The 23,492-nt window shown below is 40.8% G+C and overlaps 1 protein-coding gene across 4 annotated transcripts in view; it reads right to left on the reverse strand.

Annotated features, from left to right (window-relative positions):
* Positions 1-16,482: 16,482 nt before the first annotated feature.
* LOC132889330 (uncharacterized) overlaps positions 16,483-23,492 on the reverse strand; it is a 44,958-nt gene continuing 37,948 nt past the window's right edge. For 2 of the 4 annotated variants that reach the window (XM_060925711.1, XM_060925712.1), the window contains exons 3-5: positions 21,877-22,957; positions 18,255-18,353; positions 16,483-18,046 (exon numbers count right to left, since the gene is read on the reverse strand). In XM_060925711.1, the coding sequence (XP_060781694.1) occupies positions 22,809-22,957 (149 nt within the window). In that variant the 3' untranslated portion in view covers positions 16,483-18,046; positions 18,255-18,353; positions 21,877-22,808. The remainder of the gene's footprint in view (positions 18,047-18,254; positions 18,354-21,876; positions 22,958-23,492) is intronic. The other 2 variants (XR_009655052.1, XM_060925713.1) reach the window with 2 other exon arrangements.

Genomic DNA, 23,492 nt, shown 5'->3' on the forward strand with positions numbered 1-23,492 from the left:
CAGTAGGTGCAAAGTTTTTTCTACGGCAGTAGTGAGCCCACACTTTCCTCAGCTTCGGGTCCTTGGGGAATGCAAAAAAACTTACTCCAGGGCATTTCTCATTGGAATTATTGCAACCATAAGCAGCACAATACACCATGATGTCCAATGTAAGATGTCCAATGTACTTTAAAGACTATAAAAACAATTTTCTTGTCATCCACTTCTCCATTCATCTACCCGCTTGTGCTGTGCCCGAAAGTTTTTGTGACGTATGATCACATGACAGCGGCTCTTCCGGTTGTAGAAAATGCATATCGGAAGTCAAGCAGAAATGCCATATAATCATCATGAATATAACGATTTTGCTGAATTTAATAGATGATTTTGTATTTGTTGATGCAATTAATTCATATTTTTAATGGAAAGAAACTGATATAGCGTGCATTTATGTTTCATGTCCCATATCCTTTAATATATTATGCGCTCTCGTATTTGAATTAGATAGAATTTGATTGAAATGTAACAGTTTTAAAACGTTGCAACACGGTAAATGCGCAAATTCATTACAAAGGGAGATCACATCGAGGCATGTAGTCTACCAGCCAGATATGGGGAAAATATATGATTTTCATCTGTGTTTAAAACACTAGCAACACAACCCTGTCATTACAAGGTGATGAAAATGAATTGAGAATGAATTTAATTTGCAAAAAAGTTAACATATAATAACAGTAAAAATAGCAATGATAATTATGAACATATGCATTTTAAAGAGATACAACAATTAAGGAGCATATCCACTGCAATCCCGTCTCCCTCTCTTCTCTCCTCCTCACCAATTGCCCCCGATTCCTCCCTATCTGTTGGGGTTTCTCCTCCTTCATCCCTGATTTGTGGTGGCGCATTTACTTTTGCCGATTTCAACCAGTTGAGCATCGCGAATGAATGAATGAAGCCACGAACTACTGCAGAACCGTTACGGCGTAGAAGAGGAGTTAAAAATCGCCATTACATTTTTTATCTTGCGCACCCCCTAGTGGCAGCTCGCGCACCCCCGGGGGTGCGCGCACCACACTTTGGGAAACCCTGGCCTAGGGCCTCAAAGCATCCTCCCTGTGATCAACATAAACATTGTCCGGGCAAGTAAATTTTATCCGTGGGAGTGGTGTTCTCAATGGTCTTCCCTTCAGGACAGCTTGCCTCCTCTGAATACCCTTTAGCATTGATACAACGGGGTCATGACTAGATGTCAGGGCTCTACAGTGCGCACGTTTCACTCGCATTTGCAAGCAAATTTTTCAGCATGCGAACAACGAAAAAAAAACGCGCATTCGTGCGAGGGCTTCTTGCGGCCGACAATTTAGGAAAGCACTGAGCACAGACGCGATGAGTTTAACATTCTAAAATGTATCAAACGTTAAACTGCAAAGTATGTAAATCCAGTGCTGGATAGCCTACCTAATATAGTGTAACGAGTAACAGCCTGTATTGTTGTGTGTGTGTTCAGTGTTGTGTACGTACGTGTGTGTGTTCTGCCTGCGCCTTGCTCCCTGTCTGTAGTTGGGTGCATTGCCCCTGTCTTGCACCTGCAGTGGTTCCCATGGCAGCTGGGGGGGAGTGATAAAGTTACATTTTTTTGCCGTTCTGCCACATCTTTCTGTGATTGCCCCTCTTTCCCATGGTTGTATGTTGTGGGTGTGGCATTAGGTGGGAAAAGTGCTTTTTAGGGATTCATCAGTTCATTCAACTGAGAGATAACTGAGAGCTGGTTCGGACCGAGCTGAGAAATATATTCGCTATGCAGAGAATAACGGCGTTTTTAAAAAGCAATGATGGTGGAAACAAGAATAAAAGAACGGACGAGGAAGAAAGTGTAGTGAAGAAAGCTAGAACGATGGGAGAAAGTGCGGGAAAATTATATAATGAGATGGAAAGCACACACCCCAGTGCAAACATTTAGATGGGAACATACAACACAGCAGAAAAAAAAATAATATACAGTATATACAAATGGTGCATGTCACAACACAGCAGAAAAACAAAGAATATATATACAACTGGGCGTGTTGAGTTGCAGATGTTAATTGCACATTAGTTATAGAAACTCAGTTCAGCATCAAAACTCAGGATATTGCACTGTATTTGGTATTGCATTGTATTGGGTATGGATGTAAAAGTGTAGAAATATAAATATAAAATATACAAAAGCTATAAAAACTAAAAAGTTGCTCTGTGAGGTTGCACTATAATAGGTACAGTGGTGCTTGAAAGTTTGTGAACCCTTTAGAATTTTCTATATTTCTGCATAAATATGACCTAAAACATCATCGGATTTTCACACAAGTCCTAAAAGTAGAGAAAGAGAACCCAGTTAAACAAATGAGACAAAAATATTATACTTGTTCATTTATTTATTGAAGAAAATGATCCAATATTACATATCTGTGAGTGGCAAAAGTAAGTGAACCTTTGCTTTCAGTATCTGGTGTGACCCCCTTGTGCAGCGATAACTGCAACTAAATGTTTGCAGTAACTGTTGATCAGTCCTGCACACCGGCTTGGAGGAATTTTAGCCCATTCCTCCATACAGAACAGCTTCAACTCTGGGATGTTGGTGGGTTTCCTCACATGAACTACTCACTTCAGGTCCTTCCACAACATTTTGATTGGATTAAAGTCAGGACTTTGACTTGGCCATTCCAAAACATTAACTTTATTCTTCTTTAACCATTCTTTGGTAGAACGACTTGTGTGCTTAGGGCCGTTGTCTTGCTGCATGGCCCACCTTCTCTTGAGATTCAGTTCATGGACAGATGTCCTGACATTTTCCTTTAGAATTCGCTGGTATAATTCAGAATTCATTGTTCCATCAATGATAGCAAGCCATCCTGGCCCAGATGCAGCAAAACAGGCCCAAACCATGATACTACCACCACCATGTTTTACAGATGGGATAAGGTTCTTATGCTGGAATGCAGTGTTTTCCTTTCTCCAAACATAACGCTTCTCATTTAAACCAAAAAGTTCTATTTTGGTCTCATCCATCCACAAAACATTTGTTCAATAGCCTTCTGGCTTGTCTACATGATCTTTAGCAGACTGTAGACAAGCAGCAATGTTCTTTTTGGAGAGCAGTGGCTTTCTCCTTGCAGCCCTGCCATGCACACCATTGTTGTTCAGTGTTTTCCTGATGGTGGACTCATGAACATTAACATTAGCCAATGTGAGAGAGGCCTTCAGTTGCTTAAAAGTTACCCTGTGGTCCTTTGTGACCTCACCGACTATTACACGCCTTGCTCTTGGAGTGATCTTTGTTGGTCGCCCACTCCTGGGGAGGGTAACAGTGGTCTTGAGTTTCCTCCATTTGTACACAAGCTGTCTGACTGTGGATTGGTGGAGTCCAAACTCTTTATAGATGGTTTTGTAATGTTTTCCAGCCTGATGAGCATCAGCAAAACTTTTTCTGATGTCCTCAGAAATCTCCTTTGTTCGTGCCATGATACACTTCCACAAACATGTGTTGTGAAGATCAGACTTTGATAGATCCTTGTTCTTTAAATAAAACAGGGTGCCCACTCACACCTGATTGTCATCCCATTGATTGAAAACACCTGACTCTAATTTCACCCTCAAATTAACTGCTAATCCTAGAGGTTCACATACTTTTGCCACTCACAGATATGTAATATTGGATCATTTTCCTCAATAAATAAATGACCAAGTATAATATTTTTGTCTCATTTGTTTAACTGGGTTCTCTTTATCTACCTTTAGGACTTGTGTGAAAATCCGATGATGTTTTAGGTCATATTTATGCAGAAATATAGAAAATTCTAAAGGGTTCACAAACTTTCAAGCACCACTGTAAGTGTGAGAATATTGTCCTTTTAGGTCCTTGTTGGTGCATTGTTGCACCTGCCAGAATTGGCATCAGTCAGTGCATGTAATTAGCCTTTTTCACATTATGTCACTTGCAGAAGAACCTCACATCCGTTTTCAGCCTTTTGAATGGAAGAAGAGGCGGCATGCTAATCTGCTGGCTAACAAGTAGCAACCATAGAAAGTCAGTAAACTTCCTTTCCAAAACAAGGCAGATAGGTGACTGGAATGGTCGCTAACAATACGTAATGATAAACAACAATGCACAATATTATTATCAGTCTTATCTGTGAATGACACAGTTTTGTTAACATATGTTGCCACCATATACCTCTTCTTCCATTCAAAAGGCTGAAAACGGAAATGAGTTCCCCTGCAAGTGACGTAATGTGAAAAAGGCTAATTGTTCAAGGTGGTTATGGCCTGTGGGAAAAAACTGTTTTTGAGTCTGTTGGTCCTTGCTTTGATGCACCTGTAACGCCTGCCTGAGGGCAGCGAGTCAAAGAACTCAGAGCCAGGGTGGGAGCTGTCCTTGATGATGTTGTTAGCTCTGCTGAGCTCTGCTCTCTGTTTAGCTACTGTTTGTTCATTCATTCAGTTGTTCGTTATTCATTTATTTGTTCATTCATTCATTCATTCATTCTCAATTGAATTTTGCGTTTTATGTGTTGGTGTGTCTAAGGTTTGCACTGCAATAAACCTTTAAAATGAAAACCTACTTGTGCCCCCATTTTTTTCCTTGTGCTCCTAAAATTTTTAACTTAGGAGCACGTGTGCTCCTGAAAAAAAAAAAGTTAGTGTAGAGCCCTGCTAGATGTTATGCTCTTTTTGAGGTGACCCAAGTGATTCTCAAAAGGGTAAGCGGACACAGACTCTAGGCTGCCATGGACGGCAGCAACATCTGGAAAATGGATATTAGCATGTGCACTGTAAGTCATAAAAGCAGTGCCATACAGCTCAGTGAAGCCATCAACCACAATCTTCATCAAAAGTTTTTCCAGGTCTGTGTAGATGGCTGCAGTTTCACTGTCCACCATGAGTGCACACACAGTATTGTATGTTATAAAATGCTTGTAGTGATCATCGGTGGCCATTAGATCCTGCAGGAGGATTTTGCTTGTATACAAAAGGAATTGGTGGAGTTCTGTAAACTTGTAATCTGCCAACTCAATTGTTTTCCTTAGCTTGCACGTAGGGCTGTGCGATATATCGAATATACTCGATATATTGCCGAATATTCTGTGTGAGATACATAAAATTATTATATCGTAACTATCAAGTATTTTATGGTCATCTTCCGACTTGCGTTTGTTTCATGTTTGTTGCGTTTGTTTAAAACCTTTCCTGGTGCTTTTCTCCCTGTCCCTCAGGCAGTAAAGTGAGAGGCTGCCTAAGGGTAAAAAAAATAAAATAAATAACGTCACACACTTGCCAACCAATCCCGGGCGACATCTCAGTGCTGAAAGGAACTTGCGGGAAGATTTCCTAGTTTCGGTTGTGCTGCCAGATTGGGCAGTTTTAAGTGCGTTTTGGCGGGTTTTGAACATATTTTGGGCTGGAAAACTTCAGCAGTTTCTGGCAACACGGTTTACAGCGCTGACTCAGTTCGTGCAGTCGCTGGTGTTGCATAGGCTACCGTGTAAGCTGTGTCAATTTCAGCAACAAATTAAAAATGGAAGCGGACGAGTTGGTTCCTAAAAGAACTAGTAAGGGATCATTCATCTGGCATTTTTTTGGATATCGCGAGGAGGACGTGGAACAGCAAATGCCAATTTGTAAAGTGTGCAAAAAAAAAACCCTGTCATCATGAAAGACAGCAGCACTACAATATGTTCCATCACCTGAAAACTCACCCGGTACAGTATGAAGAGTCTCTTAAACTCCGAACTACTTGCCCACGAGCTAAAACCACCACACAAGCTAAACAAATGACCATAGCGGCCTCGTTCTCCAAAGCCACCCCATATGAGAAAACGAGTCAGAGATGGAGAGCTATAACGGATGCAATCACTAACTTCATTGCCAAAGACATGATCCCAATTAGTATAGTGGAAAAACCAGGCTTCCAAAAATTACTAAACACACTCAATCCCAAACATGAGTTGCCTGGTCGCAGACATTTTACAGAGAAGTCAATACCGGAATTATACACATCTGAGAGGCAGAGCCAGAAAACATTCAGTTCAAAAGTGTGCAAAGAGAAAAATTATGTTTTGCAGATCTCTCTCTTCTCTCCCTCAATCTCTCTCTCTCTATTGTGAATGTTCCAGTGGTTCTCAGTAGTCAGGTTAATAGTTTGGAGATCTATATTTTTTAAATCATTTAATGAATGAGCACTTTTCTTATTTAGGCTAAATGTCTTTCTCAGTGTTAAGCTTGCACTTTATTGATTTGAGCCATGAGCAGCTCTATATTGTATTGCCCCTTTGTTGCAATTTTCAAGATTGTTTTTGCAGTTTGTGCCACGTCTTTGTTGAATAAAAATAGTCTTATTTCAATTCAGTTGTGATTAAATCACTAACATGAAAATTTAAAATGTGTTGTTGAAAACCACCTGTAAAGTTAACCAAGAATGTTATTTAATCTGCAGGGCTTGTAGTGAAAACAGTAAAGAGTAAAAGTTAGATTTCATGGGGTCCTTTAGAGGAGATTTAAATATATCGAGATACGGTATATATCGTATATCGTGAAATGGAGAAAATGTATCAGGATATTCATTTTTCCCATATCGCACAGCCCTACTTGCGCGCAAACGTGCTGGGTAGGAACTGCTTGATATGTTGAATGCGCTTATCAAGGATGCTTATATTTCTTGCACTCATTTTGCAATGCCTCTTGCCATTGCCAGCCTTCTTGGGCCACTTGATAATCCACAACAACATTTTCTTGACTGTTCCACCTGCTTGATGCATGAAGTCTGGTGGGAAAGCGGAAACCATATCTACAACAAGTTTAAGGAGGGGAGTTTCACCTGGTTTGTGATACTCAGGCTGTCGCTTAGACCTGAAGCTCTCATCACTGCGCGAAATGTAATGGCTGCTGCCAACCCTGTTAGGGTTTTGAACCCGGGTCGCTGGTGTGATAATCCAGCAAACCCCCACTAGGCCAGCAGGGGGATGACTCAAGTGCAGAGACGTGAGGCGAAAATAGAGTATCAAAACCAGTTTATTTACAATATATACAATCCAAGGGAAAAAACAAAAAGAATAATCCAAAGCTCAGAAGATATACAAAAATAAAAGTATCCCAAGGTTCAATGTCCAAAATCCAACTAAGAAAAGAAGAGGCAAAAACTCAAACGCTCAGAAGATCCAAAGGTCAAAACAAAATCCACAAAGTCCAAAAGAAAGCAACAAAACCAAGAATACTAAGGCACAGGCAAGGTACATGGGACAGAGGAAACTAGCACTAACAAACAGAGGAGTATTTATACACAAAATAAATTGAACACAGGTGACGATAATGAAGACAAACAGGCAATCAACACAAACACAAAACACAGGAACAGTGGCGGCCTCTAGAGGCCAAAACAAACATGACAAGAAAAGGAAATAACAGCGGCCTCTAGAGGCCAAAACAGTCCCAGTCCTAACAAACCCAGATCATTCTCTTGCCATCATGCAATCCTTCCATCTCACACTGACAGCAGCCTACAATTGCAGAGAATGATTTGGTATGTTTTATCATGGCTCTTGCAGGAGCATCACAAACAGCTACTTTTCACTCTGTATGTCTTTCCCTGGTATATAAAGCCATTCTGTATCAAATCATACAGCTCTTCGATGAATTCCTCCAGAAAGTTAAGATTACAAGGTTTGCCCTCACCAGCAGTAAGCAGAACTTCAAATATGTGTCTAGGCTTAATGTTCAAAATGTAAGCTAGTACAGGCCAAGAGCTAATCTGCCTAGAATTGTAAAGGGGGAGGCCATCATTATTCCAGGTAATCATGAGCACATCTAGATCTGCGATGACATGAACAGGATATAATCCTAACACAAACTGTAGTTGATTTGCAAGACCAAAGTAATAATAACTGTGCCCACTTACATGTTTTATCTTCTCATGCATGGCCTGGTGAGTTGTCCTCATTACCGTAGCATGGGTTTTAGGCAATGTGGCAGAGACACTGTCCTTATGCTTAAAGAGAACAGGAAGAACAGCATCTGTTTGGACTGTATTCATCCTTGTTTGATAAACTGCCTCGCAAAGATCAGACCAGGGTGTGCCGGGGCATCTGGAGCAGTGGATGCACAAACCATTGCATCCAATTCATCTTCACATTCTGACAGTGCAGATTCTTCTTCATCATCACTACAGTCAATTTCTTGCAGTGCTTCAATTTCTTTGATACTTTCCACAGCCATGGGCGGCACGGTGGTGTAGTGGTTAGTGCTGTCGCCTCACAGCAAGAAGGTCCTGGGTTCGAGCCCCGGGGCCGGCGAGGGCCTTTCTGTGTGGAGTTTGCATCGTGTCCGCGTGGGTTTCCTCCGGGTTCTCCGGTTTCCCCCACAGTCCAAAGACATGCAGGTTAGGTTAACTGGTGACTCTAAATTGACCATAGGTGTGAGTGTGAATGGTTGTCTGTGTCTATGTGTCAGCCCTGTGATGACCTGGCAACTTGTCCAGGGTGTACCCCGCCTTTCGCCTGTAGTCAGCTGGGATAGGCTCCAGCTTGCCTGCGACCCTGTAGAAGGATAAAGCGGCTAGAGATAATGAGATGAGACTTTCCACAGCCAGTTCATCATCACTATCAAAATGGTCATACACATTATCCAGTAGGCTTGGGACAGGCAGGTGGTGCTCATTATTTTCTGTGGGCCTAGCTGTCATGTTTCCATTTTCCTCCTGCAATGGCCATGATTCAGCTCCAGTGTCAAATTCATCATGACCCTCTGAGCAATCAATATTGTCATCATTCATGTCAGTCCTCAAGGAAGTTTCAATCTCATCCTCAATGTCACTTATTTCCCCTAAATTTGTAACCGTAGCTCTTCTTGCATCTGCTTGACGTTTGGCCATATAATTCTTCATATATGTCCTCCGCTTTGCTTTCTTTTCATTAGTTAAAGGATGGGAAATTTGAGTCTCCAAATTACTATCATATCCCATGTCAAATGGGGCAGCCATAGTACCACAGGAACTGCAGCTACATAATAAAAAATATTGTTCATAAATTTATAGTTAACAGCTTGACAGATAAAGAGTCATGTGCAAAATGAAAAATAACTACATGAATATTCATATTTTTGTCTACTGGTTCCATCTACCCTCTTCAATATACTTTATCCTCCTATTGAGGTATTTCACCCACGTGACCAAGTCATGTGATGCTGCCATTTTGGACGTCACAGCTCGAATCAGTTTGAATGCGAGGAAGGCGACAAACGAAAAACATAAAAGAAAAAGGAGCGAGATGCAGAAAACACCTTCACTATCCAGCGATGTAGGGCATTTACAGGGCGAGCAGAGGGAGAGGTATTTGCAAAAATTGAGGTTAGCAGGCTTAGAGAACGACGTTTACCTGCTTCCACCAGGATTGTTCACTGACGTACGGAAGTACACGAAGCCCTCGTCTTTACCTGACTTTGGCCCACATGATCTGTATACCTATGTCATTAAAAACCCATCGCCATACACAGGTATTTGTCTGAAAGCGTATAAGAGTTTGGATGCCTATAAATATTTTGTGTCAGGCTGGGTAACATGCCTACATCAGTGGGTCGTCCCTGGAGCCGGTGGTCACCATCTTATTACAGCTAAGGTTTGTTCACATTTTCATTTACTTTCGGTCCTCAGGATAAACAAAATGTTATTAAATGTCATTGAAATAACTTCTTAGTCTGTTGAGACATGGCCCGTTATAAATTTGCTGTTACCAGGCAATGACCAAGAACTGTATTATTAGGGTCGGTGTCTGTGTTGTAGCAGTGAACTAGCAGCTAGCTGTTAGCACTAGCCACTACTGTTAGCACTAGCCACTACTGTTAGCACTACTACTAGTATGTTACTGTAGCAATGTTTACGTTCAGTCATTTGGATGACTGTTAAAACCTTTCAGTCTCAAGTTTTTCCTTTACTGTATTTACTAGTTTACTGTAATTATGATCGGGCAGCTATTTACACCGGATCCAGTGTAAATAGCTGCCGGAGCCAACGTCCGAGGTTCCGGAGCGCGCTCCGGCTTGCTCATTAAGCCCTGTTTGTAGGACATTACCTCTGATCAGTGTTGCCAGATTGGTGGTTTTAAGTTCATTTTGGCGGGTTTTGAACATATTTTGGGCTGGAAAACGTCAGCAATATCTGGCAACACTGCCTCTGATCTGTCCTACAGTCTACCAACAGCAAAGGAACACAACGTTAGCTAGCGTGCTAGCTCATTAAACTAGTAAATACAGTAAAGGAAAAACTTGAAACTGAAAGGTTTTAACAGTTATCCAAATGACTGAACGTAAACATTGCTACAGTAACATAGCGACTATGTTGTTGACATTAGCTAGCTTGACGTTCAAAATGGCGGACACCGGGGCATCACATGACCCTGTGACGTCAGGTGAAATACCTCAATTCAGATTTCTCCACTCTACGGTAAGTAGCCAAGATATAGTGGATCATTCTGTAGTGGAAAATTTCTCAAGGTCATTTGACTGCCTCTCTTTGAATCTGTCTCTTTCTGGTGTTTGTCATTTTGCAATACCTTTTGCTGTTCCACTTTTTCCTCTGATTTATCCACGCTGCATAACTCATTTGTAATGTGTTCAACATCTACTGTAGATGTAGGCGTACTAACTGACTCAGCAGATTTAGTAACTTCCTTCAGAGTGTAATCTATATGGCTAAAATCTGTACCACTGGAAACCTTGTCAGGATCTACATTACAAATATAGGTTTTTTGTGACTCAGTTTTTTTTTTCCTTGCTCCTGACAAGGTCTAACCTTTGCCAGTTCATTTTTAATTTTTTGTTTCTAAGCTTTTCGATCAATAGGGTTGTGGCGACCCATTTATTCTGCAAGTGTATATATATATATATATATATATATATATATATATATACACACACACACACACACACACACACACACACACATATATATATATATATATATATATATATATATATATATATATATATATATATATATACACACATGTATGATGCATATATACAAAATTAATTAAAAAGGATATTTAAGTAAACTTAAAATGTACAGTTAGGTCCAAGCATTTTTTAAACACAATCCCTTCATTTCAGGGGCTCAAAAGTAATTGGACAAATTAAATAATTGTAAATAAAATGTTCATTTCTAATACTTGGTTGAAAACCCTTTGTTGGCAATGACTGCCTGAAGTCTTGAACTCATGGACATCACCAGACGCTGTGTTTCCTCCTTTTTAATGCTCTGCCAGGCCTTTACTGCAGCGGTTTTCAGTTGCTGTTTGTTTGTGGGCCTTTCTGTCTGAAGTTTAGTCTTTAACAAGTGAAATGCATGCTCAATTGGGTTGAGATCAGGTGACTGACTTGGCCATTCAATAATATTCTACTTCTTTGCTTTAATAAACTCCTGGGTTGCTTTGGCTTTATGTTTTGGGTCATTGTCCATCTGTATTATGAAACGCCGACCAATCAGTTTGGCTGGATTTGAGCACACAGTATGTCTCTGAATACCTCAGACTTCATCCGGCTGCTTCTGTCCTGTGTCACATCATCAATAAACACTAGTGACCCAGTGCCACTGGCAGCCATGCATGCCCAAGCCATCACACTGCCTCTGCCGTGTTTTACAGATGATGTGGTATGCTTTGGATCATGAGCTGTACCACGCCTTCGCCATACTTTTTTCTTTCCATCATTCTGGTAGAGGTTGATCTTGGTTTCATCTGTCCCAAGAATGTTCTTCCAGAACTGTGCTGGCTTTTTTAGATGTTTTTTAGCAAAGTCCAATCTAGCCTTTTTATTCTTGAGGCTTATGAGTGGCTTGCACATGCAGTGAACGCTCTGTATTTACTTTCATACAGTCTTCTCTTTATGGTAGATTTGGATATTGATACGCCTACCTCCTGGAGAGTGTTGTTCACTTGGTTGGCTGTTGTGAAGGGGTTTCTCTTCACCATGGAAATTATTCTGCGATCATCCACCACTGTTGTCTTCTGTGGGCGTCCAGGTCTTTTTGCATTGATGAGTTCACTAGTGCTTTCTTTCTTTCTCAGGATGTACCAAACTGTAGATTTTGCTACTCCTAATATTGTAGCAATTTCTCAGATGGGTTTTTTCTGTTTTCGCAGCTTAAGGATGGCTTGTTTCACCTGCATGGAGAGCTCCTTTGACCGCATGTTTTCTTCACAGCAAAATCTTCCAAATGCAAGCACCACACCTCAAATCAACTCCAGGCCTTTTATCTGCTTAATTGAGAATGACATAACGAAGGAATTGCCCACGCCTGCCCATGAAATAGCCTTTGAGTCAATTGTTCAATTACTTTTGGTCCCTTTAAAAACAGGGTGGCACATGTTAAGGAGCTGAAACTCCTAAACCCTTCATCCAATTGTAATGTGGATACCCTCAAATGAAAGCTGAAAGTCTGGACTTTATGTCCATTATATAACTATAACCTGAATATGTTTCAGTAAACAGGTAAAAAAACAAAATTTGTGTCAGTGTCCAAATATATAATGGACCTAACTGTATGTACATATCTAAGAACTGCGGCCATCACACAAAAATAGTTTTCTACTACTTTAATTTTTACCCCCCCCCCCCCCCCCCCCCCAAAAAAAAAAAAATCAGGCCTGTTCCTACAGTAGTAACTCCCACTGGAATAGTTTAACAGTAACTTTCTATTTCTGATCTCTTTCCACAGTGTTTCATATTTCTCTATCCTAACTAGAGCCAATACAGGCCTGTATCACAGGCACTTGATATTGGCTATGGGAGAGGATCTGTGAGCCATAAATAATGAAAACTACATATAGTGGCTTCGCCCCCTATATGTATCAAGTAATTACGTGAAAACTTTGTTATAACAATGTCTTATCATGTTTTTGCAATATATTTATCATGTAATAACATGATATTATCACGTAATTTCATGATATGAAATTATCACGTTATTTCATGATATTTTCATGGAATAACGTGAAAACACCTCATCAAGAAATAACATGAAAGTATGGTTTAACGTCATAGGCAGGGCTCTACACTAACTTTTTTTTTCAGGAGCACACATGCTCCTAAGTTAAAAAATTTTAGGAGCACAGGGAAAAAATGGGGGCACAAGCACAAGTAGGTTTTCATTTTAAAGGTTTATTGCAGCGCAAACCTTAGACACACCAACACATAAAACGCAAAATTCAATTGAGAATGAATGAATGAATGAACAAACAAATGAATAACGAACAACTGAATGAATGAACAAACAGTAGCTAAACAGAGAGCAGAGCTCAGCAGAGCTAACAACATCATCAAGGACAGCTCCCACCCTGGCTCCGAGTTCTTTGACTTGCTGCCCTCAGGCAGGCATTACAGGTGCATCAAAGCAAGGACCAACAGACTCAAAAACATTTTTTCCCACAGGCCATAACCACCTTGAACAATTAGCCTTTTTCACATTACGTCACTTGCAGGGGAACTCATATCCGTTTTCAGCCTTTTGAATGGAAGAAGAGGTATACGGCAGCAACATATGTTAACAAAACTGCGTCATTCACAGATAAGATTGATAATAATATTGCGCATTGTTGTTTATCATTACATATTGTTAGCGACCATTCCAGTCACCTATCTGCCTTGTTTTGGAAAGGAAGTTTACTGACTTTCTATGGTTGCTACTTGTTAGCCAGCAGATTAGCGTGCCGCCACTTCTTCCATTCAAAAGGCTGAAAACGGATGTGAGGTTCTTCTGCAAGTGACGTAATGTGAAATAGGCTAATTACATGCACTGACTGATGCCACTTCTGGCAGGTGCAACAATGCACCAACAAGGACCTAAAAGGACAATATTCTCACACTTACCTGATACAGTGCAATACTTATTACAGCGCAACCTCACAGAGCAACTTTTTAGTTTTTATAGCTTTTGTATATTTTATATTTCTACACTTTTACATCCATACCCAATACAATGCAATACCAAATACAGTGCAATATCCTGAGTTTTGATGCTGAACTGAGTTTCTATAACTAATGTGCAATTAACATCTGCAACTCAACACGCCCAGTTGTATATATATTCTTTGTTTTTCTGCTGTGTTGTGACATGCACCATTTGTATAGAGAGCGTGCACGTGACGTCACGAGGTCACGTGATATTTGTTTATCTGCCATCTTGGACGGCAAGGCCGCGCATAGAACTTAGACGAACCCGTTCTAATTATCAAGTGTGTGGGAGTAGATCTTTCGAGAATGGTTATATCTTGTTCAGCATTTGGTTGTACCAATAGACAGGGCCAAAAGGAGGGCCTGTCATTTTATAGATTCCCCGCAGACGAGGAGAGACGCACAAAATGAGTGTCCGCTGTGCGAAGAGAAAACTGGTACCCCAGTTCTACCAGCTGAATTTGTAGTGAACACTTCATATCAGTTCCGGTAGGTGTAATCTTCTAATTCAATACTCCTAGTACATCTGTTAAGCTGATTTTTGGATTGAATGATAACTGCATACTTAGAAACTAGACAGTACAGTGTTTGTGGCCATTAGTCCGCTTGATCTCTAACGTTTAAAATGGCTATGCCTAGCCCTATTACCCTGGCCTAGTCTATGACAATGTTTTATCTTTTTGGCTCATATATGCCTTTGAAAGGCCAATCCATAGTAGGGATGGCGAAAACTAAAAAAAAATCTTGACCGACCATCGAGCCGGGGTTAAAGTCGGTTAACCTATGAGTTTAAACAGGGATGCAAACGGCGGATGCCGCCTTTTTCATGGCTGAATCGTGCAGATCTGTTTTTTTTTTTAGGGGGGGCATTGGAGTGTCTGAATAATTTCATCAGAGTAAATTCTGTATTAAAATTACGAAATTAGCAAATGCTGTTACAGTCCATGAAACATAGGAAGTATGAGAAGAAAACAGTAAATCAGAAAGCTGTGCACGTTTTCGCGGAAGCTGCGCAAATGTGCGCAGCTTTCTGATTTACTGTTTTTTTCTCATACTTCCTATGTTTCATGTCCCCCTTGGAGAGAGTGATCCAGACCTATTTGGCTCACAGCCTGACACACACTGACACAGGGGTGTCAGAAAATATTCTTTGTGTTGTACCTGAAAATGATAGCTGTGTTAGGACTGGGACTGTTTTGGCCTCTAGAGGCCACTGTTATTTCCTTTGTTTGGTCATGTTTGTTTTGGCCTCTAGAGGTCGCCACTGTGTTCTGTGTTTTGTGTTTGTCTTATTGCCTGTTTCCTGCCCCACCCTGTCCTTAATTAGTTTGTGTATTTATACCCCTGAGTTCAGTCCTCTTGTCACGGAGTCTTTGTGCTGTTATGTTTAGCTCCAGTTACCTCTGTACCGTGTTCCTTGCCTTTGTCTTTTTGGTTTTGCCCTTTGCTTTTCTTTTTGGACTTTTTGGACCTAGTATTTACTGTTTTTTGGATCTTCTGAGCATTGGTATTTTTGCCTTTTCTTTTCTGGTTTTTTTGGCTTTTGTTTTGACTGAACTTTTGGATATTTTTTTCCCTTCATCTTCTGAGCGTTTTGGATTATTTCTTTTTGGACTGTATATATTGTAAATAAACTTTTTGATACTTTTCTACTTCCACCTCACGCCTCTGCATTTGAGTCATCCCACTGGTGGCCTAGTGGGGGTTTGCTGGATTATCACACCAGCGAACCAGGTTCGAATCCCAGCAAAACCTTAACAAGCTGAACATTGTTGTATACCACCATATGTACAAAAATGAGTGGATGATTTGTATTTTAGGCCCTTCTTGTGCACAGTGAAGGCTAAACTGGGCCATGCGTGCATCTTATCTTACATATCACAAATCAGCTACTGATATGTAGTATGCTGATATGTGTTTTCAGGCAAAAGTTATGTAGAGGAGCTATTTCATACTGAATATCTTATCACTGTTGCGGCTGAATAACAGCAGATGTCTATATTACAACCTTGCTTTAAATTCAGCAATATGGGGCAACTAAATGTTTCATTTACCTTATCTTTCAGGGAAGAAAAATTACAACCCATTGTCCCCGGACTACACTCCTTCTGTCTTCTGTCACACAAGTTCACCAGAGAAGCGAAAGAAAAAAAAGAAACTGGAAGACTTTCATAGAAGGCAGACAACAAAAAGGAGAAAAATTGAACAAAGCAAGAGATCAACAGAAGCAAGTGCCCTTCTAGACTTGTCGCTTCACGGAGACTGTGCTGCTTCAGAATCTGCTGCCCAAGTAGTTGAGAACAGACAAGTTGCAGCTGCAGACCAAGATATTTTGAATGGAGATGATGATCTTGGGGATCAGGATATTGATAAGGACGATAAAACTTTGGAGGAGCCTGATGTTCAGGCGCTTCAAGCAGAGTGCCAAAATCTGCATGAGGAAAACAGGGTACTGCGACAAAAGATTTGGGATATTTCACTTGACAGACAGGCACTAGAAGGAAATGATGCCAAAGTGAAGGTCCTGACTGGTATACCAACATTTGCGTTGTTTATTGCTATACTGGAAAACATTGCAGAACATCTACGTGATAAGACTATACTTAATCCATTTCAACAGCTGCTTCTGGTGTGTATGCGGCTGAAATGCAACATAAACATGCACGTACTGGCATATCTCTTTGGAGTATCAAGGTCAACAGTTTCAAGAATGTTTAATGACGTTCTAGCAGTGATGGACAGGCGGCTTGTGTCAGCTCTTATCTTTTGGCCTGAACGGGACCAGTTGAAATTAACAATGCCTGCTTCTTTCAGAAAAAGCTACGGAAAATGTGCTTGTATCATTGACTGCTTTGAAATCTTTATTGAAAGAGCCAGCGACCTGAAAGCTTGGGCTGAAACGTATTTGAGCTACAAGTCGCACAACACCATTAAATATCTAATAGGAATAACACCCCAGGGAGTGATCTCTTTCATTTCAAAAGGCTGGGGTGGTCGCACAAGTGACAAGCACATCAACAACTGCGGCTTTTTGAACAACTTGCTTCCTGGAGATGTGATTCTAGCTGACAGAGGGTTTGATATTGAAGACTCCGTAGGTCTTTACAATGCACGTCTTCAGATTCCGGCATTCACAAAAGGGAAACAGCAGTTAAGTCCACTGGACATTGAAAGCACCAGAGCACTGGCCTCGCTTCGTATACATGTTGAATGGGTCATTGGACTTACCAGACAGAAGTACACAATACTGGAATCAAAAATACCTATTACCTATTTACAAAGTGACCAGTATGGACTAACAACATTAGACAAAATTGTACGTGTTAGCTGTGCCCTGACTAACCTGTCTGAATCAGTGGTACCATTTGACTGACCTCACTTTTTGGTCTGTCGGCTTATGGTTCTGCAGTCTGGGCAGAGCCATTTACGTTTTGGGGGATTTTTTAATCCTAGGCATACTTGATGGAAGTACTTAATCTGACAAAATCCAGACTTGCATATTATGAGCGAGCTAGCCACAGTGTCATCTTTGCAGTAGCAAGGTGTACTGTCTGGTTCATCTGTATTCTTATCCTGTGTGAGATGTTGCTTCCTACTGAACCACTTACTAACCAGTTCTGGTAAGATACACTGCACAAAGAAGGGTTTCGCTTAACCAACTGCTTGTTCTATAAATGTCCTGTCCGGTTCTATCCTCTCCAGGTAGATTTTGTTGTCATCACTTCCAGCCACTTCTGCCCACACCATGAAGTCACAGTATTTGGCTCCAGTAAGAAGTAGCTGTAGCTGGACTTGGTGGTAAAACTTATGGCGGTGGTCGAGCCGGAGTATGCCATTGTTGTTCTTGAGACAAAACTGTTTGTCCTCTGCTGCTGCATAAATGTCCTTTTTGGTCAAGCAGAATGGACACTTAATCTCAAGCACTCCTCTTCCACAGCAGTCACACTGCACAAGACCATCTGGGGATGCTCCAAGGAATGGGTATTCAGGATGTAGGTGTAACCCGGCTGTTGTCACCTCTACATTTTGGTGGTTGAGGGCAATGTGCTCCTGATACATATCACGGGCTTGTTTCTCATGGTTGCATCCCCATCTGCAAGGGAAGGAACAACTGCATTTAGTGACAGGCATTTACTAGAATTGTAGAACAAAACAGTCCTGGTGTTGTTTGCATATTATGTGTTTTATTTTAGCAAAGTGAGAATAGCAGTGTAGTGTGAAAAACAGATACAGATGTAGGTATCATGCCACCATTTTGTCTCTAAGAACTACAACTCCCAGTCCTCTTCCGCGTGACCTACATCACACGTGGGCGGGATCATCTACGTCAGTCCGCCATGCGTGCATAAGTCCAGGCGGAAGCTCTGCTCTTTGTCTCTCGTGTCCAGATTCCAAGGAATCTAGATGCACAAAAGAGATGCTCTCAAACCCGAAAACACTTCTTTCTTGCAAGATTCACCATCCAGCGCGTTCTGTGCTTAACCACTGGCCAAGGTAAAAGTCCAGAATAGCGCGATCTTTAAACTCAACCTGAGTTACAACCAGTTTATTCGTATTAGAAGTGACGTCACGACTGCAGCTCAAACGCAGTTTTAATTTGTAATTAGGAGCGACCAGAATTCCTCCTGATTGAAGTTCTGTGCACATTAATCAGAGACTTTCCTTTCATCACGAACGACGCGTCGGATCGAGAAGTTCTCTGTCCACGGAATCGACTCACGGAATCGACTCACGTGCTTCATGAACAGCGAAGCTCTGCAACGGCGAACATCTTCTCAGAACTTTGCTAGAGGCAAGATATTGAGTAAAATATATTTGGGCATAATAATCAGTGATGGGAATAACGGCGTTAGAAATAACGGCGTTACTAACGGCGTTACTTTTTTTAGTAACGAGTAATCTAACTAATTACTTTTTACATCGTTATAACGCCGTTCCCGTTACTTACAATAAAATACTATGCGTTACTTTATTAAAGCTGTTTTCATCTGGCACGCTGCTCGTTCAGCCTTTCTTTACTCTGCTTTCGTGTGGGGTGGGGAGACACGAGACAACGGCACAGTAAGCCAATCAGAGTAGATTTGGACAACATACGTAGGTAGGCCACGCCTACTGCACTAACCTATACAGAACTAGCCTTTTGTCTAAACACATGGTCAAGCCCCTCCTCCACACTCAACATACCAAAACACCAGATAAGAACATTCTAAATTTTATAGCTCCCTCATGCACACACACCTTGGCTCAGGCCTAGGGGCCTAACACACACACACCACACATAAACACATATATATACACACACACCTCACTGCTTGTATATATTGATTATTATTTTTATCTTTGTATAATAAATTAATTTATTATCAAAGCTGTGTGTATTCATCTTGTTGGTGTGAACAATATCTGAAGTCCCCAATCGCAAAGAATTCAAAAAGGTGCAGATTTATGTAATATAGTAAGTGATCAATAATAATTTGGAATTAAAGCCGCAAGCGGCCTCAACGGGCCCTCGCGCCAGCGGCCAAGGGGGGCGGGGGCATGCGTCCCCGCGAAAAACCTTCCACAGCTTCTTCGGCAAGAGACATTACACCCACAATGGCGACAAAGCACAGAATTGGACACAAGGCAACAATAGGGTCTCGCACTGTACGGTGCTCGGGGCCTAATAATAATGGTTCTCAGTAGCGGTGGCAGTCCAAGAAAAAGGGGCAAAATTTCGAGCGTAGTCGACCATGGCAAGCGCCCCAATAAGGGTCTTGTAAAGAGTTTGCTTGCCAAGTTTGACAAATCAGAAGCTGCAATATCATTTCTGCCATAACCAGCACCCCCAGGGGCGAAAGTGCACAAAATTTGGCGTAAATGTCAGGTGAGCAACGATGAGTTTGTGTAAGAAGTTTGATGACAATTGAGTAAATAGAAGATGAGATATAGATTTTTGAAGAATAAATTTTTTGGTTTTTCCCATGTCAGTAGGTGGCGCTATGCTGTACATGAGCGATTATGAGATGGAAAAATAAGTGTCTACAACAGCAACGTACTATCACAAGGTAGTGGTGTGAAGGAAAAGCATTATGGAATTATTTACCAAAAACCCGTTTTGGAGAAATTGCGTCGGCCAAAAACAGCGCCCCCCATGGACGAAAATTCCCAAAATGTGGTATACATGACATGGGAGGTAGTAAGAGGGTGGCCGTGAAGATTGACCAAATTTGAGGAAAGACTGGAATGTTTGCCCAAAAATAGCGCCCCCAGTGGCGAAATATCACAGAAATTGGGTAACATGTCAGAAGCCCAATGCGTGATTTGCGTGTGAAGAATGAGCAGTTTTGAGCAATTAGAAGAGTTGTTATGAATTTTTAAGCATGTAAAATGTTGAAGTGAAAATTGATTGACGTATAACTTCTGAACGGTTTATCCTACGTGAAACGTATTTAGAAACTTTTGTCAGCCATGTCTGTAGATGATGTGTATCAATTTTGGTGACATTCCCATGAACGGTCTAGGAGGAGTTGCGCCGTCTTCGTGGCCATGCATTGCGCACAAAAGTGAAATTACCTCACTTCCTGTTGGGCGTGGCTAATGCATTGGCATTACATTTTTGTCCGGCTCAGTGAGATACATATGCGTACCAAATGGCATGCCACTACTACAAACTATATGGCAATCAGGCACCTTAATGCGGGAGGCCAAAATCACAACGACTTAGGGGGCGCTATAGAGGCCCTGAGCCCCGGCCAAGTTTGGGCTTTTGGTTCTGAGTAGCGGTGGCAATTCTCGGAACTGGTGCCAAATTTCGCGCGTTTTCGCCCATGGCAAGCGCCCCGAAAATGGCCCAACAGCGGAGAAAAATAAAGAAGAAGAAGAAGAAGAAGAAGAATAGTGAACTCTTACAAGAACAATAGGGCCTTCGCCCAGTAGGGCTCAAGCGCCCCGAAAATGGCCCAACAGCGGAGAAAAATAAAGAAGAAGAAGAAGAAGAAGAATAGTGAACTCTTACAAGAACAATAGGACCTTCGCCCAGTAGGGCTCGGGCCCTAAATATACCATAATCTAGCTGTTTGGTAATTTATCCAGGATTAATGGTATGATTCACTAAATGATTCATTGAATGATTCACTAAATGATTCACTTCAAATGAGACTGATTCTATGGTATGATTCAATTCAAATGAGTCAAAGTAAACGATTCAATGGGATTGATTCATTTTAATTATTAACCTTCAAATTTAATGAGACTGATTTAATGAGATTGATCACTTAATATCAATAATTAACTGATTGCACCTACACAGATGTGACTATATCAAGATAGAGTTTAGATTAGTTTGAATGCACCCATATAACAATAAGTAGCTTAGATTAGTTTGAATGCGCGCTTATAACAATAAGTAGCTTAGCTGTTCATGGGTTATAATAATTTCTTTTTACTAAAGCATTGCGGTCAGTTTTGCAGTACTTAGGAATAAAAGATATACATTTAGCAGGAAGTTTCTCACATAGTGCATACTGACACAGAAAGCGGAACTCTTCTTTAATTTACACAAGGGTGGTTTCTATCCAGAAAATATTTCCAGTATCTATGCTCTGATAGAGTATTGAGTTTCCACCCTGTTTTATCTTTATAACTTATTCTTTCTTTATGATTAAGAGCCTGTACCACACTCACCCAGCAGTGGAACTTAAGTGGTAGTTGGTGATACACTTATCAAATATTTACAAAATAAGAATGAGGTGATTGTAAATTATCTTCAGTGTCCTTAGGTGCATCTGAAAATATGTTTTTTCATGTTTCTTCGGCTTGGTATCTTTAAACGCATGTGACAAAGTGTATACATACGTCTGATGTTTGTGTGTTACTTTACTCAAATTTTATTTTTGTTGCTTCTGGTATAATTTTGAGTCTTATGTAGAACTTATAACCTACCGTGTTGCCGTTGTTTGGAGTGAGAAAGCCCCTGGATAGCAGATCTGCTTGATCAGTGAGACAGACGGGTTGTGTGGATCTGTGCATGTGGCAGCTTTGAACAGTGATGCAGTGATCCGTCCTGCCCTCTGTTGATACCAAATCTTGCACTTTGTTTGTTCTCGGGTCTCTCGCTCAATCACTGCTGCCTGTAATCGAGCAAGAAACTTAAAATGTGTAGGGTACCATTTCCGTAGCATTAAAAGTTTACTACATAAGAATTTTAGTTAATGAAGGACGCTTTGTTGATCATAGCCATTGTCATACAATAAATTTAAACTTTTAACAGTTAAGCTTAATAAGTAACACTGAGATCAGATAGCTGCGTTTATTTATACTACAGAGAGAATATAATTTCATGTTATCTGGCCCCAAATTTAAGTTGATTCAAGGGGAAACTTTTAAAGTAATACTGTGGGGAGAGCAGAATGATGTTTATTTATATTAAAAATATTTGATTTCAAGTTCAGTGTTCCTGTGAAACTTGAAGGGTAGTGAAGACCTCTTCACACTTGTCATGTAGCTCTTGGCAGGTGAGCTGCTCAAATGTCTCCCGGTATAATTCAGGTAATGATGCTGGTAATCCCAGAGCTACTGCTTTTGGTCTGAATGTCTTTGAATATTTGGGGACCAGTGACAAGACTGCAGATTTGACTCCAGTTGCATGAATGCTGTCATACAGGGACTGTTTATCATCAGATGTTGGCAAAGGGATATCCCTGGAAGTGCCTGTTGCTGGAGACACTGTCTTGTGTAATTTGACTTTTTTCCTTTGGGGGCTGGTAAAATCTATGTTGCAGCCTTCTGCATAATCAATCTTGGCCCCAGATGTGTTAGACCAGGCACAGGGAAGGGATGTGCAGGATGTCTCCTTTGCAATCTTGACAGCTGCCTCAACAGAAAAGAGGGTGGCTGCAATGTGGCTGCAGCTTCCCCCTAAGCCTGCCATACATGTGCAGTGGGCTGACAGAACCTCTCCAGTTGTGTCTGTAGCTACCCAAGGTCTGAGTGGGGCAGCTGACAAAGCCTGGGAATGGGCAACCTGAAGTAAAAATGCATAACATGATATAAGTTAAGAGAACTTGAATTTTTCTGTAGGCCTACTGGTTATTTTTAGTCACTGCACACTTTATTGGACCATTGGGGTCTTTTCAAAATATTAGTTAGAACTTGCTGTATAATTGTAGTATACTGCACCACCTATCACCAAGTTGTGATCAAAAAATATAACTAGTTTTCACATGGACGTGTAATATTAATGTTCTTAATAAAATATGTATACAAATGCATAACTTGTTTATAAAGTTCTTCCTATCAGATTGTGTAAAGTACTGAAAAAGAATATGTATGTTATTTTAGGCACATAGAGGTGCAAGAAAATATTTTTTTAATTTGCTTGAATATAGAAGCTGGACATATCTGTGACCCTTATACATTTATAACTGATATTGAATAATAATTCTCCGTAGATAAAGATAGCAGTGATTTGTGATTTTTTTTTCAGACAAAAACATACATATTTACAACCCTGTCATTATCTGGAACTGAGTTTAGATTTCGAACATTCCTACGATAAA

Source organism: Neoarius graeffei, chromosome 7 (genome assembly GCF_027579695.1).
Source record: "Neoarius graeffei isolate fNeoGra1 chromosome 7, fNeoGra1.pri, whole genome shotgun sequence".
NCBI lineage: Eukaryota > Metazoa > Chordata > Actinopteri > Siluriformes > Ariidae > Neoarius > Neoarius graeffei.